This window comes from Molothrus ater, chromosome 3, assembly GCF_012460135.2.
Source record: "Molothrus ater isolate BHLD 08-10-18 breed brown headed cowbird chromosome 3, BPBGC_Mater_1.1, whole genome shotgun sequence".
NCBI lineage: Eukaryota > Metazoa > Chordata > Aves > Passeriformes > Icteridae > Molothrus > Molothrus ater.
Genome location: NC_050480.2, coordinates 15,370,335 through 15,388,236, shown reverse-complemented (window position 1 = coordinate 15,388,236; position 17,902 = coordinate 15,370,335). Strand labels below are relative to the sequence as shown.

The 17,902-nt window shown below is 42.5% G+C and overlaps 1 protein-coding gene across 2 annotated transcripts in view; it reads right to left on the bottom strand.

Annotated features, from left to right (window-relative positions):
- The window catches only part of SPRED2 (sprouty related EVH1 domain containing 2), a 59,471-nt gene that overhangs the window by 20,742 nt on the left and 20,827 nt on the right, over positions 1 to 17,902 (bottom strand). The window contains exons 1-4 of one of the 2 annotated variants that reach the window (XM_036380006.2): positions 13,459 to 13,603; positions 5,501 to 5,678; positions 3,994 to 4,162; positions 1,159 to 1,223 (exon numbers count right to left, since the gene is read on the bottom strand). In XM_036380006.2, the coding sequence (XP_036235899.1) occupies positions 1,159 to 1,223; positions 3,994 to 4,162; positions 5,501 to 5,678; positions 13,459 to 13,475 (429 nt within the window). In that variant the 5' untranslated portion in view covers positions 13,476 to 13,603. Of the gene's footprint in view, positions 1 to 1,158; positions 1,224 to 3,993; positions 4,163 to 5,500; positions 5,679 to 13,458; positions 13,604 to 17,902 lie in introns of those variants that run through there. The other variant, XM_036380005.2, reaches the window with a different exon arrangement.

Genomic DNA, 17,902 nt, shown 5'->3' with positions numbered 1-17,902 from the left:
CAGCTGCTAATGATAGTTTTGCTGCAGAGTGCAGGAAGTCACCTTTTAACCCTGCCTGCTGTTGTTTGTCTCCCTGAGCGTGACAAAAGGACAGATGTGGACAACATGCTGGCCCTTGGGAAGATCCGGTCAAATCTCAGCAGGAATCTGATGTGGTCCCATGCTGGCAAAGCATCACCCTCAAAAAACACCTTTTGGCTTTGGATACTTCCTGGGACTCATTTTCAAGCAGCTTGATGCTTGTACTGATTTTTCCCTCCCTCACCCTAAAAATCCAGGGAAGTATCCCAAACACAATTTTGAGTTTGCTGTTGCTGCACTGAGGATTACCCATATTCCCCTTTCCTGCCATCCGGGCCCCACAGGACAAGAAGGGCATTTGTAAAATAACCAATATGTGCCCATCGGGGTTGAATTAAGGTGAGCAAGTAACTTTATTAACAAAGAAGTATACAATGTGAGCAACTTGTTTCCAGCCCATGGCAGAGCACTAATCAGAGTCACATTTTCACCTGACAAGTTTTTTGTTTTTTTTCTTTTTAACTTTCCTTTCCTTGAAGTTAGTAGCTTTAGTTTCAGCAAAACTCCATAATACATTTTAGACAACACCACAAATCAATCTCCAACAGCTCACTCCTGTTTAAGTCACTGCTGCTTAGACAGATGCCACACTACTGTGCCTTCTTCCACCTGAGGAACACCAGTCTGAACTTTCTACATTCCATGTACAGGTGAAACACCTTTGAAGTTTGCTTGTTTACAGCTGTGATCCAAAACCTTATTTCCCTGAATATGTATCTGAGTAGCAGTACCCTTGCTAACCATCTGAGTCTGCAGGAAGCTTCTCAGGGACAGATAGCAGTATTAGCAGGTGTGTACACAACCTCTGTCTAAGCCAAAAGAAATTCAAGGGCGATTATTTCTTCACTTCTAGCTGCTGACATCACCTGCTCTGACATGCTTTTCACGTGGCAACAGGAGGCCAACAAGAGGCCTCACATTCTGTAGAGGATATACTTCCATCAAATAAAACACACCCAGTGTCCAAACACGATGGTGGCTGAATGCCAGCCCTGAGGCATAAAAAGAAAAACCCTTTCTAACCTGACCGTGTAAACCTGAGCATAAAGAGAAGGAGCTTGGCTGACATGTACTCACAGTGAAGACATCATCGTCGCCGACCTCGGCCTCGTTGTGAAGGGTGGACGAGGAAGTTGTAGATCCTAGAAAAACCAAACCAACAGCTTTTTAAACACATGACATTTCCATGAAACTTTTTTTTTTGAGGCTGTTAAACATTTGGATTCTCACAGGTTTGTGTGTTGTAGATGTGCAAAAGAGTGGCTGAAATTAAGGAAGAACAACCCATCTGCTGGTAGCTGGGTTGGAGAGGTAAAATCTGAAAAAGTGTTTCTTGAAACGTGTGGCTGCCAGTGCTAATTAACAATGATAAAAATAGCAGTTACCATTTCCAATTACAGAAGACTAATTTCTGAAGAATGGTAAAGCTATGCACTAATCAGTGCTCCAGGCTGATTCTCAGCTGTCAAGAAATCACATATGAGTTTTTCTTCACTTACTCCCTAAATGTGGGGCGGGGGGGAGAAATAACCTATAATTTGAAATAAAATTAATCTCACTTTGACAATGAAGAGTTAGATTGTATTTTTTTTCCTTTTAATTGTGTAAGTTTTTATATACTTGAAAGGTCTTCTCTATTATCACCTGCTTCTCAAAGAATCACCTTGCCCCATGTAAACAAAGTATCTAAAAGGAGCTGATATGTGTAAAACCATAGACAAGAGAAAAATAAATGGGTGCAATTTTCATTAGGTACATTAGGCAATCTTCTGGAAGAGTAGGGAAGCGTATCAAAAAAGCTCCTCACCCCACAGGTGTTCCTGCAGAACTGCTAGAGGGCCTGGTGAGCACCCAGATCACAGAACAGCCTCAAGGTAGGGGGTGCTCACCACTGCTGCACTTGACACCAAATTTATGCTGTACCTAAAAAGGAGTGACTCCTCTGCCTACACCCAATCAAGACCCCAGACCCCCTTCCTGGCTGGCTTCATCTACTCTAAGGCTGCCAAGGAGGGTGGGTACAGCCAGAGGATCTGCTGGGGAGAGAACCCTCAAGTCAAATGTCTATTTTTTTGATGGAAGCCCACTGCTAAAGTGGATTATGCCCAAATCACATCCCTGACCAACACAGTACAACGACTTGTACCATCTTCATTCTGGGAATTTGTTAAAATAATGTGTTTTATATAATGCTATTGGCACCAGCCTTGGCTGCTCTCAGTTGCATCATCACGAATATGTGCAGAGCTAAGTGTGAAAGCCCACTTAAAACACTGAGTAATGTGGAAACATTTGTGCCATTTGCTACATTAGCTTTAAAATTAAAAAAATCTGAAGCTCTATGGTGCTGCATAGAGTTCTTGTCCCTGTGCCCCAAACTTCTGATGCTACAGGGAATGAACTACTAGTTAAATATTCACAATAAAGCAGTGATTACATGATGTTAAGTTCTGAATGCACACTTAGTTGTGCTTAATATTACCTGCTGAATTTGATCAAGTATGTGAACAAAAAATGAGTGATAAATTAAATCTACTGCCCAACACTGTGTGTGCATGAACAAATGATTGTTTTTCATTCAGAAAGCCTTATTTGGAAGTTAATGAGGAACACATTCATGAGGATCAGCCTGTACTGTTAATGGGATAAATATAGATTTTCTGATTTTGAAGTATCTGAGATACAGTAGAACTTGATTTCAAATACCTCCACTGTAAAATGGATCAAGAAGAGCAAAACAGGAGTTGCCAACCACTGCCATCTTCAAAACACTACTCAATACATTTGAGTTATTATCTCCTTGAAACTTTGCACAACCCCATGCCACTTTCATAAAACATCCCTTTTATGACTCAAAATGCTTCACAGTTTTAACAAGAAGAAGAAAGAAGCAAGTCTACCTGGAACTTCTTCATGTTAATGGCATAGAAAAAAGCAAATTTCTGAGAACATTCTTCCTCTCACTGATGAGGTATTTACCAGCAAAGAGCCCTGGGGGATTAATTCTCTTCCAATATCTACCATGTTCATGTTAAAGCAAGGACAGGACATCCAAGAACATGAAGCTGTCTTATGGAGCTAATGTCCTCAAAATGAATACACATCTGGACATACATCTGAGTCAGTATCCTCAGAAAATGTCCCATCTGTATATAAAAATATCCTGGTCACACTGGAAGAGAAGGCAAAAGGCTTTGGACTACTAAGTCCCTACATAAAGTAGTATGGCTAAAAAAAAAAATCAAGAAAAAATGCATGAAGAATTGAATTTCATTAAAATAAAGTACAATTGAATTGTTGCTGTATTGTGATTGCCTGATTGCAATGAAATGTGAAAAGGAAAAATTTATGACAACTTCAAAGCACAGACAATTCAAACGCATTTTTTACAGAATTAAAAAAACAACACCCAGAAACACAACAAAGTCTTCAAGAACTACCATTCAACTAAGAGGATGCAGACAAAACTAATTACTGCAAAATAAAACCAAAACCAAACTAAGTTTTATTCAACTCCAGGCAGGAATTTAACAAATACTCAGTAAGATGAGATTTGACTGAAAATAAAGAGCCTGGGCTGTCTGAGTTGCCATCACTAGTGTGAAACCCAAGTTTATCAAAAAAAGCAGTAACAACAAACTTGATGATAAATAACAGGGAGAAGTCTGGACAGACAGGATTGAAAAATACTTGAGTGAAACACCTTATCTCTTCTAAGGAATGAGAAAACTCAATTCCTAAAGCTGGGGCTTGCTAACTGTAGGATAAGGGCCCCAGCTGCACTTGGACATGTGCACAAGAGACCTCCAAGCCCAAGAGCTGATTTTGAAGACTTCCCTCTTCCCAGCTCCCTGACTCAAACCCCCTGCCCTGCCCACTCTTCCAAGGGTGCAGTGTCCACCCCCACGCTACCTTCAATGAGGTCCTCGATGGCTTTCCTCACTCCTCTGTCGAAGGCTCGAGCGTCAGCGGGGCTTTGAAAGGTGAGCCCAAACTTTCTGTTGTCAACTTTCCAGTGGTGGAAGGTGGGGTTTGCCTTTGTGTACACCAGGTCCTTCTTCACAAAGCACTCCAGCACCACCTGGGAGGGCGTGAGCCCCAAAAGAGGAGCAAAGTCACTTTTCCCACCCCAAGGATACAGGCCAGCATCGTCTCAGGCTGGACCCAAAAAGCAAGCCAAGTCATGCCTCATATAGTGGAACATCTTTCCCTACCAAATCATGACTAATAAACACCAGACATGGTAATTGTTTTCAAAACTATTGCACATTCATCTTTTGCTTGTGCTTTGAGTAGGCGCTCACTCCCTATCCCAGGAGCATGTTTTGGACCCAGAGTGGCACAGGTTAAGCTAGCAGGGGGCTCAGGAGGAAGGAGAACCTCTTCCCTCAATAGTTTTACTCAAAAGAAATTTTATCCACCAGCAACAGATTTAGGAGATGCTGCAACACTCCCCTCACTGTTTTTAAATTGTTCACCCCCAGCCAGACACTCATGTCAAGTTCTGCTGTGCCAAAAACCATCTCTAGAGTGATGCTCAGGGACAACAGGAATGGCTTGTCATGTCTTACTCCACCCCTCAAAACCATAACCATGGCTCCCAAATATAATGTCAAAAAAAGCATCCTAAGCAAAACAACATTGCAAAAGACAAGCCATAATTGAAACAGCTTTAAAACACCAGTCTTTTTGAAAGCAAGATCATTTCTGACTCAAATAATGCATTTTTTGAGCCAGTGCAGGAAGTGCTGCTTTTAAGCTAGCCCCTATCTTCACAGGAGTGCATTTCAGAAGAATCAAATACATAAAAACAAGATAACAAACAATAACATTTCAAGTGGCCCCTGGAAATCAGGAAAGGGCTTTATTAATTTGATTTGTGCAGGGATACAAGAGAGCTCCTTTTTAGATAAACAGCTACCAGGAGAAACTGAGTGTGTCAATTCATAAGAGACAACTTGTCTTCATATTCTCACTCAGCTTGTTCAAACCTTGAACAGCACACAGCATAAATAATTCATAGCCCTTTTAAAAGGCTTGCACTGCATTACTCAGTGCAATGTGACTGGCTTCATAGGCTCTTTACACTTCAATTCACTTCTCACTTACCCCCGCACTAGGTCTAAGAAAAAAAAGAAAAAACCACAGGCCCTCTTTCATTCAAAGGGGATCTTTGCACGTGTATGTCAAAAATTTACCTGCTCCTTCCAGGTGGCATCACACCAGCCTAGGTAGCAAAGGATGGCAATTCTAGATGAGGATTGGGTTTGTTTTGTCCAATCCAGTATTATTTCCACATGCCTGTTTTTTTATATATTTAAAAAAGAAAAAAACAAAACTTGCACAAGAATACAATAGCAATAGATTTGGGATAATTCTCATTATAAGAACAGACAAAAGTTGAATTAGGGTCTATTACCAGTTTGTCTTTCTGCCTTTCACCATGGATTAGAAATCCACTTCTTCCATTGCCCTCCGGGTACGTGACCTTGCAGACGCCAACTCTACTGAGACCGCCTCCTTCTTGCGGCAACCATCCCCCACTGGAGTCATCTCGGGTCATAACCACAGCTTTGACTCGCACAATATAGCTGTCACTGCAATGGCAACAAAACAAAAACAGAACCTTTGTGAGCATCACAGTCACATCCCAGCAGTTTTTCTTGAGGGTGGTATTTGGATGGCACTGCGCTGACCCCAACAGAGAGTTTCTGCCTGGTATGGAAGACCACCTCTGTCATGGATGGCCTGGAACACCCAGCCATCGTAGGAGAGAGACCCACCAACCTCAAGGAATGAGCCTGCCAGGTTTCCAGATGTCAACACACAGATCAAACAACCTGTGGTCCCTGACACTTTCTGCCTCCTGCAGATAGGGACAGGGACCATGACAGTGGGGTGATCCAGACCCAAAGCCAATTCCCACACTGGGGCATCAGGTCTCCAAAGTACTGGAAGAACACATGGAGCTCAAATAACCCACGAAAAAAGTGTTTCAAGGTTTCTGTGATCCAATTAATGAAGTGGGCTTTGGAAGATGACTCTCAAATTCCTCCACATCTGTGACAGTTTTATGGGGAAAACCCTATAAATGTGGCTCCAGCTGGTACCTCAGATGAAAGGAGATGGGAATCAGCTCAGCTCAGGTCATCAGGACTATACCATGCCCTAAAACAGTCTCACCAGCATTTCACAGGGCTTTGAAAGGCAGAGCCTCCTAACCTCACAAGAAAATATTCTGGAAGCACCTAAGATCTGGGGATAATCCAGATGCCCACCACAAAGGTTTAGAAGAGCCTCCACAGGGGGAGACTCCAGGCCTCCCCTGTACCCTTTTCCATGAAGCAGTTGCTCCATCATCCACTGGGGACATCACCAAAGTCATTTAGAAGCAGAGAAGCCCCTAGAGAAAGTAAGCAAAAGCCACACGCTGCATGGAACACGCAACAGACTGTAAGCTAAGATGGGCTGTCCCCAGCACAGAGCTGCTGGGAAAACACCCAAAGGAGCTTTTCTGTCCTGGTGCCGCCCATCGCGCGCTGGACATTGATTGACACGGGTATGCTGATGGCTGTGACACCTTCACAGGAAGGTCACCACGCTGGGCTTGGATGGCAGCCACGCGTGACCACGGCGCTGTTGGCTGCAGAGCTGCTGAGGCACCCAAAGGTGCCCACAAAGCTGCTGCAGGGCAAACCTGGGAACATCACCAGGGATGAGAAAAAGGGACATGCCCATGGACTGTCCATCTCCAGGCCACCTGGTGACCTCACCAGGAGAAGGAAGATCAACACACAGAGGGCTCCAAGAGGTAGCCTTTCAAAATGACAGGTATTATCCTTTATGGAGAGAAATTCCTCTCTGTATCCAGATATTTTCCCAGCATCCTGTACAGCATGACAAGCAGTAGTAGCTTTCTTCATCCTGCACCAGGTAAAACTGCCTCACTTTCAGACTATTTTTGCAGCAGTTCAGGTGCTAACACTTAAACTCCACGCCTCCCTTTCTTTAACACAACCAGATCGAAGCATCTAAGCAGCCTCATGGATCCTACCTGAAAGCAGTTTGAGGACAAACCAAGGGAAGCAGTGAGCATCTTCTGGGACCAGCTTATCTCTTCTGATCTCACAAAACACACACTGCAATTTTCTTTTCACAGTCTTTATTTTATGGAGATGCCAACTTTCTCACTGGACCTACGCAAAGACAGCAGTGCAGAGATGCCAGAAGTTCATCCCCTGCTGCCCTGAGTACTTTGCAATGGCTGACAAAAAGCTTTCCAATCTGATACACAAACACAGATGACACACACAAGGTATTCACAGAACTGAGAAATGATGTTTTTAAGAGTATTTTTGCTCGAGTCCTTATAGCAGCTTCCTGGTACAGTAAATAGGGCAAGTGTGTCTATAAATTGAACCAGTTACCTTTTTATTTTTTAATGAAAACCTGTTTCTAGATTTTACAGTGGCAATTTTAATCTCTTGACTTCCTGATACTCAGAAATAAGCAAAATACTTCAGCTAATTTCCTACTGTGCAAAAATTGAGCTGTTTCCATTCAATACAGTTTTTGTTTTCTTCTTTGTACCTTTCCCATATGGTCTATAAGGATTAACAATTAGCAGATTAAGTACAAAGAAAACCAACTATACATTTCTACATCTTTCTACTATTCCCCAAGGATCCTTTCTGGACTTATTTTTAGCTCTCTTCTGAAGTCAGAGCCGCTCAGTATGACCTTCCCTCCTATCCTCCCACAAAAGTCATCCACAGAAACTGCTGCTTCTCCTTCCACACTTGAAAATTGCCACTAGCATTATAATTTCCTGCAGGATTTACCATTCACTTTTATGGCAGCAGTTGGAGCCTTTGGCTGTCCCAAAAGTAATGTTGCCTTCAGTTACTTCACTGCAGAAATTGTCCACTTAAAGGAAAATTAAGCAAGAAGCAGCTACTCAGTACTTTGTGATTTCTGTCAGTTATTCCCACATTTCTATCACCTCTCAGTGAATTCTATAGGCTTATAATTACATCTGAGTATTACTGGATACCTACACATTAAATTTAGGTGCCATGACTATCCCTGCCCATTATAATGACAATCTGGTGGGGCACAGAGCCACATGGTTTTCCTCTTCATATCCACATCTATCCATGACCTATGGCCCTCACAAAGTCTGCCACCACATGCCGAGATAACACCATTTAAACTGTGTTCTTCTCATCCTGAAGACCAACCTCCTTAAATATAATAAGCCAGAAATTAAAGTTTCCATCCCCCTACCCCTGCAAGGTGACCTCTGTTCCCCTATGAGACAAGAGTCTTGTCCAGTAGAAGGGTTCACCTTTGGCAGGGCAGGCAGAGCTCTGGCTCCATTAAATAATCCCTTGGCACACTTTCCTGCACAATCAAAAGTCACCAGTGACGCTGGGCTCCCTGCAGAGCCCCATCCCCACTCCTGTTCTGCTCCAGCCACAACCACATTTCCCAAAGTGCAACCTGTGCTAAGGGACTTGGAAAAAAAGAAAGAAAAGATACAAGGAAAGTAGGTGGATAAGGGTTCTGAGCGCTTGACATCTTGGTTTAATCACTGGATTAGGACTCAGAAGCTGCACGTTGAATTTTCAAGGCTACATGCAGCTTCCTCCAGTCTTCTATGTCTAAATCCTGCCTGCTGTTTCCATCCACAAGCCTAGAATAGGCAATGCTTCTTTCCCTCATGCCAGTGTTGATAAATACTTGGGAGGTACTCAAATATTTCAGTTCCATATAAGGATCTTGCTTCCTTAGTGTAAAAGCTGTTTATTTTCTTTGCTATTTCATTTTACGCGACTGCATCAAGGCTCTGGCTAGTTCCAAGTATTCCAAATCCTGAGGAGCAAAGGAGTGATCTGCAAATCCCATGTGTGTGCTGCTGATGAAACCTTGGTGCACTGGAGTAGCAGAACAACCACATTCAAGCCATCCATCTGCACTTTTATCATGGTAACTGCAATTTGACTCTTTCATAAGAAATGGTTAATGAGGTTCATGAAAATATTTGGTCCATTACAATTAATGAGGTACTGATAGCTAAAAATGAAACAATTAGAGAAAACCCCACAGTAGCCTTAGTTCCTCCTGTTTTATTGGATCCTTGAAGCTTTTAAGACTGCTGTAATTGTTGGCTTTATGGCCTATGCGCTATGCTTTTCATGCAAACTATTCTTAATTATGCTCTTAAATGCTATCTTAACCCTACAGATTTGTCCTCACCAGCCTTAAAAGCTTGGGAAGAAAGTATCAGAAGGGATTACCCAGCTGCATGGCAGCCAGCCAGCATGTTCCAGGGCTGCTCCAGGTTGTCTGCCTGCCCCACCCTGAGTGAAAAAAAAAGAAACAGAATGAACTTGGGGAGTAAAGGTAGTGCTGAAAAGCACATGCTGTTTTTATTGGAAGGAAAAGAGAACTCCTTAAAAATTATAGCTCGTGGGTATGCATATATATCTATAAAAGTAAAATAGAGTGTGCATGTATAATAGCTTTTCTGGAGGACACAGAATTTTCCTAAACAAGGAGTGAATATGACCTCTGTCATCACTGAACCCTGGTTTCCCTATCTACAGTCCAACTCACAAAGCATTTGTGTGTCTAAGAGACAGGTGACACTTGAGGTTGACAGAAGTGCTGTCCCCCACCATGTACACATGGGGCTGCCATCATCCTGTGCTCTCAGACATAAACCACATCACTCCAGCAACACTAATGAGGGACAAAGCCATGAGCCCCTTGTGTGGCCAGTGAGGGCTAATGGCTACAGTCATGCATCCAGGAGTAAACACCAAACAATTCACTCCTTAGTTAAGGTTTCATTTCACCACTGTCTTTGTAAAAGGAGTGTCAAAGTAGACAACTTCCTTCCACCAGCTGCTCTTCTTTTCCACCAGCTGCTCTTCTTTTCCACTTTGCTTCCAAAGCAGCAACTGCAGATACCATCGGAGATGTCTAAAAATCCCAAGGAGGAAGGAAAACGTAGTCCAACCTACTGCATTTACTACTTTTTTTTTCGAGTCACACTTAGTATCTAAAACACTTCCCAGACACCTTCTATAATTCAGTAATATTCTTCCCTCTAGCCAAGTTACTTGACCAAAATATAAGATTATAAACTTCCAAATATTGCTGCCATAAGGCACTTTGATATTTTCCTCCTTTTCCAACTCTATGGCTTACAAGGCCAGGAGAGATCCAGGTCTCAGAAAAAAAGGTATTTGTCCATAATGGTTTCAACATTATGGATTACTGTCTTTTAATCCATGCATTCATGCAGGATTCAGGTTTCAGGGAAGAGCCCTGAAGGACAGCAGGAGTCTGCTAATGCAACAGCAGCAGAGGTCAGGCACACAAACACAATTTAAACTATTTGGATCCAAGCAAATGTAACTTTATGATTACTAGGGCATAACCTGTCTCTGACTGACCTGGATATATTTCACAGTGCCAGGTGTTTTCCCTGCCTCAGCAGCTCCAACAGCTGGAGTTAAAGCCATCACATTCTGCCCAGGTGATTGCTGCAAGTTGTATTGTGAGGCTCCTCTCTGCAGTTCATCCCACAGCCAGAAAGAAGAGACATTAAAAGCTGCTATTTTTGGAGTCCCACTTCCTTGATCTGTTGGTCGGTTCGTGAAGCTTCTTGCAAATGTGACATATCTGCAGATTATAACCAGCATTTTCTTCTTCAAATCCTAACTTAGCAATTTGTTTGAAAGCAAACTTCTGAGAGTATGCAGCTATAGCAAATTAAGTTGATATTTCCATACCATTTAGATTTCCAGCAGGTTTGAAACTTTTTCATTAAGTATCAAAACCACTACATATCACGAAGAAAAAAAGACATCTGTGTCTCTCTGGCCAAATCAAATGTTAGAATGGAATCTGAAGAAAACCATGGAAAATCTCCCAAAAGTTTTTCTTGCCCCAACCTCTGCATCACACCAGCAACAAAGAATCTCTGTACCTGTAACCCAACTCCTGCATAACCAATTTCCAACCTGTATTTTTCTGTTTTTCAAATGAAACACCACCAGAATAAAAGGGCACCTAGGAAATTTTAGTTTCCCCACAGTCAGAGTAAATACAAACAATTCAGTCTCCACATTCCTTGCTCTAGAGATGCTGGTCGAGCCTAGAGCAGCCCCAAAGGCAAAATGAAGAGGGGCCAGATCTCCACAGCCAGTGCTCGGCAAGCCTGGGTTTGCTTCCAGCACTGCGGCGCATCCAAAAATCCTCCATAGGAAAAACTAATAGCAGTTTTGTTTGGTCTGTTGTTGTTTTGGGGTTTTTTTTCCCCAGAAGAAAAAGGACTTCTCAAAAAACCAAGACACCTGCAACAACCCAGCCGCCCGCCTCCACATCTCCCTTAAATGCCGAGGCAGTGAGGAACAAAGGAACCCTTTCACCAAAACGTTTGTTCAACATTTAAGGCTGATTTTATTGAGTTTACGAGAAACAGCTCTATCCTAACTAGCTCAAATGGGATTTCATAATCCTGTAATTAGTTCAGATCCTTCCAGGAAGTATAGGAAAATTCATTCCTGAAATACATACACACATTTTATACATATATATAATTTTTTTTTTCCAAAAGTATACATATTATGTGGTCCTGCATGGACTAAATCCATTTTTTTTGGCCAGCATAACATCCTTTCCTGTGCCAGACTTGCCCAGTGATCCTCACGAAGTGCTATACACATGGGCAAAACCTCAAATGAACTGGAAGCAGCTTTTTAGGGAAAAAAGCTGGCTTACAAGCATGCTGATAGGCAAGCAAAGATACTGATGCAGCTCTACGTCTCTCCCCAGAAATCAGCTTATTACACACACAATTTTGAATTAAAATGACATTTTAATGGCATTGGGGCAGATTAACTTATGACTTGTGTCAGTATTGAAGCATTTATGTAACATTGCTGAAACTGTGTTAGAGCTATCAAAAGTCACAGCAAATGTTGTTACAAAACCACCGAAAACAATATTTGATTTTTTTTTCCCTAAACAGCAGCCATGACATCACTGGGACATGCATACTAATGTCAGAACTTTTAATGACCAACCATTCAATGAAATCTCTTAAAAAAAACTTCCTTCAAATTTGTTGAATGGGTCAATTTTGCAATAAATGGTTATAGGTGCACATAGTAGTATGTCCTGAAAAGTTAAAAAGGGCAGCAATAATACATTTGAATAATTTGCCCTGCACCTCATCTGTAGTACAGGCAAGAGTTGCAGCCTCAAGTCCTCCTATTTTTGTGCAAGAGTACAAAATATTAACAAATTACAAGGAAGCTAATTAGCACTATCATTTACAGTAATGAGTAATAAATTGTTGTTGCATGACAGATGGTATTTGATTTATACCACGTTTAAGATAAGCAAAAATCACATAAAAGTTTAGCCAGCCAAATAGGTAGATTCACAAGATCTGTATCCTGAATTGATTCCCCTACCTAAAAAAAAAAAAAAAATCACAACCATGTTCTACCCTAATTTTTTTCCTAACATAAACTGACCACAAGTCCGTTATTGCTATCCTATGTGAGCTAATGAACAGCAATACTTAGCAAAAAAACCCCAAAAAACTGACAACCACAGAAACTGCATTCCATAAAAAATTATGTCTGCCAACATATAGAGAGTATTCCTGTAAACTCAAAGTTTACAAAAAAAAGAAAAAAAAATCACTCACCCAAAGGAAGTTGAATTTTCCCCCCCTCCTCCATTTTGATCAGTAGAGACTACAACTATATTTATTCCTCTGTAAACATCCTCAATGACATGTATGTTATAACTATGAAGAGCAGATAATATTTTGCAAATATTAAAAAAATAAAATAATTCTGTGACTCAGTTCCAGCTGGGTCTGTAGCAGAGGAGGGGTGAGGGAGTAAGCAGGATAACTGCAGTCTAAATCTAAAGGGTTTTCATCTTTTGCCAGATAAATGAACATAAAAAAGAAAAGAGACATTCTTGGCTATATCAAAACCAGCACGCACATTGGTTTTGCCTTCAACCTTTTTTTATAAATCCCCTACTGCATCAAATATCCATGAAGAGGGATATCAAGGGAAGCAGCTTCCCAGGCAGCATCTATTTTTCCTACTGGTATTTAAAGAAAGGGTGAATATTAAACCATTATTTCTGAAAAAAAAATTGATACGTAACCATAAACGAAAGGCTGTGTTTCACAGAAGAATTCATACACATTCACTGATAAATTATATGCTGATTTAGACAACATTCAGAAGGGCTGTGGGGGCAGATGGGGGGAAGGCAGAGGAAAAAGAACCCCAGGAGTAAAAAATATGGAATTATACGCAGCCAGAGCACACTTACCTGCTGGGGGATGCCATTTCCTCTGCATTTTAAACCTTTACTGCTCCGTTTTAGCACCATTGCCACCACCAGCCTCCCTTGTCTGCTCCGGTTACCCCGTGTCCCAGCTGGCTGCTGCCGGGCGGGCAGGCGGCTTCCCCCCATTCGTGATTCAGTCTCCTAGAGGGATGTGCTGCATTGTGCCGGGTGAGTCATCCCAGAGGTATTCTGCACATTACAGCCCCAGCCGGGCCATTACTCATTCGCAATATCCTCCCGCCTCGGAAGAGAACATCGACCAAAGATCCTTGTTTCCCCACCCCGGTTATAGGCTGGGAAAAAATAAAATAATTACAATACAACTACCATAAAGTCATCATGGGGGTGTTTAGCAGCAGCTGACGGGGCAAACGTGCTGCTGAGAGGCTGCCCAGCACAGTACCCATGCACGCAGGGCTGCAAACAGGTCCAAAGTTGAATGCAGGTGTCATTTCCTCTGGTAGCCTGTCAGCACTTTATTCCCAAAAGCTGCCAACACAGCGCTGGGACCAAGGGTCCAAACAACTTAGAAGGCTTGAAGGAAGCACTCAGCCTTCCAATATGTCTGCCTCCATCACAACTTTTAATGGGGTTTTAAATACTTCCAGTGGGCAACGAGTTGGTATCTCTAATTATCACCTACAGATCCTCATACACCCCATCTCTCCTGGCAGCCCACATAACTTTAGTGCCAACAGCAGCATCCCTGCACTCGAGCTTTGTTTTGGACACTGTGCCTCAAACACTCCCTTGCTGCTCGGGAACCTTCACAACTGCTGGAGCCTCTCGCTTAGCCAGGGTGTCATGGATGCCTTCACAAGTTCTATGATGATCCCTAACGCCCTCTCATTAAAGCAGAAATGTTGCTCAAGAAATGCCTCAGCACCGATAACAAGAATAAAAATTGTGACACTACAGCTCTGAAAGCAGCTTCTAAAAATACCTGCCCAGTTTCTGAACTAATCTGTGCTGATGATTAGGCAGGAGGGGAGAAGAAAGCTAACTGTTTCCAGGATCAGCTGCTTCTGTCTGCCTTAAATCCAAATGGTTTTAACCCTAATTTAGGACAAAAAATCCCTTTTTCCCCAAGGTGGAGAATGGTGACCGAGGTAATGCTGCCTGAATCATCCTTCAGAGGAAAGCTGCATCTCCATTTTACAGAAACTGACAACCTAAAATCTCAGGTACTCCTGAAAACTTCATGTGTGGACCACGGAAATGTCGAGCTAAGGACCAAAGAGGTTTGAACCCATCTTCAGTGAGCAGACACCAGGCCACATGAAGGATGCTGGGACATCAGAGGGGGTTGGACTGGATGGCCTTTAAAGGTCTCTTCTCATCCAAACCATTTTGATTCTATGACATTATGACATTTGTTCACTGCCTCTCTCCAGCACCCAGTGAGCGCATGTGCAGGTGCAGCTGCAGCCACCTATCTGCAGCTTGGCTGGATTTTGTCATGACAATGGAATCAAGCTACAGTCCAAAGTCGTGATGAAGACAACAAGCAGCATGCAAAGTTTGTTACAGTGGTATCAACAGACAGCTGCATTTACTGAATTTCAATATACAACTTAAAAGGATCTTTTAGTTTAATGGCCAGAGAATAGTTTGTCTTAGTAGAAGTGCATTTGCAACCAATGGGTTAACTCATTAGTCAGAGTATCATGCTATGCAAGTAATTAAAAATAATAGATGGGGCTTTTTTTTAGATCTTAATTGCACATCCCCAGTCCACATCTCATCCTATCCAGATGTGCCAGAATCTGCCATCTCACTTTCCTCTTCAAGCTCTGCAGCAACACTGCTTTTACCTTCAAATGCTTAATGCAGCACCCATCAGCTCAATCCTCATCTGTCTCCAGCAAGAACTCAGCACACTAGTCCAAAGCAACATCAGCCAGAAAAATTCAAGAAAGCTGCCTGGCACTTTTTGCTGCCAGTCCAGTTTCTAAAGCTTTTCTCCCAAGGGATGGGGGAAGATGAAATTAGCCTCCCTGTGTAAGACAAAACTATCCTTGAATAAGCTGTGTTGTAATCATGTTTTTTAAACAACATCCTGAACAGTTACATCTCCCCAAGCTTTCCTGTTTTCTTGCCTTCCTACTGGTCTGCAGGCCATCTTGCCCCTGGTCCTCCTAAAAACGGAAGGGTCAGCACACAGAGCAACTTGGGACCATCAGAAGGTTCTTACAGATGAGCAACATCAACAAACAGTTCCAGTATGACAAATTACATAGAAAAACCACCACGCTGTAGAGGTACCACAATCTCACAGCTGCTGTGGGGTAGGTCTCAGCTGATGGGGCTGGGTTGAACCACCACCTGGGTAATCTCTGCAAAGCTGCTGCTCTGTCCAGGGTCAGGAGCAGGTGGGGACAAACACTGCATGTGAAAATGCAAGAGAGAAAAAAGCTCTCTTTTACAAAAGTTACAGCATGCTGAATTGATAGGGATGGAAATAATGCCCTCGCCTCTTGTGTACATCCAGAAGCTGCTGCATCAGTTAAGAAGAGCCACCAACTCATTCAGCTGGCTTCAAGCCCTGCTCCCAAGGGTCTTCTCCAAACGGAAGTAGATATCAAGTCACTGGATCAGCATCAACTGAATCACTCACTGGTTGGGTTCTCACCTTTGCACATGTTCATTAACCTTTAGGTTAAGCTAACAAACCTCAGCTCCAAGACTGGCAATGTTGCTGCCCTTCTAAAAAAATTATAATTCAAATAATTATTATTTTTTCCCTTAAATATTGTCCAGTCCAGTAGATTGCACACCCAACCCTACTAGCTCAGTGCTACAGTGAAACATCCTCCAAAGCTTTCTTGCAATTCCTAGCGTGGACCAGTGAGTGGCTGTGCCAACACATGAACATCCTTCCCCATTTCCCAGCAAAATTCATGCTGCTACAGGGTTCTGCTGTTAGAAATTTAAAGTAAACACTGCACCTGGAGAGCCAGCCAGGTGGTGGATGTGTCTTTTGCTGCCTGCCATCCAACCGCAAGCACAGTTCAAAGAGCACAGACAGTGGCTGGAGCAAGAGGAGCCCATTTTCACTGTAGCTACTTGTGGTGAAGAGAATGAAATTCAGTCACCTTGTTAACAGCAGTCATGTCAATGGGCTCAACTTCTGCAGCAAAACGTTAACAGAGCACCTGGGACCAGGCCCTGGCAGTTGTGAACTGGGCACAAAGATGCCTCAGCACACAATTCCAGTGCAGGGTGAGGTGTCTGAGTATCTGCAGGGCCAGGTCCATTTTGGGAATACTGAAACTTGTCATGCCTTACCCTCTGGGAACACCAGGCAACCTACCTTAAGTGTAGTATTCAAGATTAACCACAGCAATATTGCCTGAACACTGCTTGCTGTGCCTTGTAAGAGGTAAAGAAGGTGACTTTTCACCAACTTTGTTTAAATTAAAGAAACTAACAAAACCCAAAATAGAACAAACAAAAAAAACCCAAATAATCAAATGCCCTCCAAACAAACAACAAGCCCTAACAAAAGACTTCACACATGGTCAGTGTAGTTTTATGCCCAGCACTTGAGAGACACCCACTGCACTTATGCTGTCCCTGTTGTCCACAAAGCTGTCCTAAATATCGGGATCATTAAACTGTGTTGTAGAGAAAAGCAGGAAGTATGGCAAAAATAGGAAAAAGAGCACAAAAGTAGATCCTTAGGAAGGACTTCTGACATTTTATGATACGTTTTAGGCTGCTGAACATTACAGGAGCACTGAAATGCTCCTCCCTACATATCATTACCATGTTTTCCCTATTTTGAATGTCATTCTCATAGATGAATGGACCTTTGTACATATGTATGACAACAAAAAAATGACCCCAGCATAGATGGGTATTTCCAGCCAGGATCTGGGTGGAGGCCATATGGACTTCATTTTCCTGCAGACAGATCAAAGGAAAGTGCCAAGAGCATCTTACACGACTCCACATAAACATCCATGACCAGAAAAGAGGTTACACAAATGACATGCACCAAGCTCCTCCACGCTGGAAAAGCCTCATGTGCTTTTCTTCTAATTAAACCTTTCCTCCACAGCTCCTAATTGATAGCTGGACAAACAGCTGTAATGTACTCCAGGAAATCTAACCCTGTACTTTGCCTTACTTGTGTGACATGGCCTCAGTCATCACAGGGCACACTGAAAACTTTCATTTTCTCGATAGGAAACTGGTTTAAAAAACAAGCTACTGAAAAACCAAGGCCTCGCTCCTCCCTTTTTATTTTGCACTTTAATACTTAGCTCAAAGTAGAGGTACTTAGGTGTGAGTCTTTTAACCACTGCATCTGTGCTTTCCTTTTCTTTAGGATAAACTTTTTTTACCATGCGAGTACTTTCAGGCTAATTATGCACATCCTAAACCAGATATGTAATTTTTGTCTTCTCCAATTTCTTCCCTC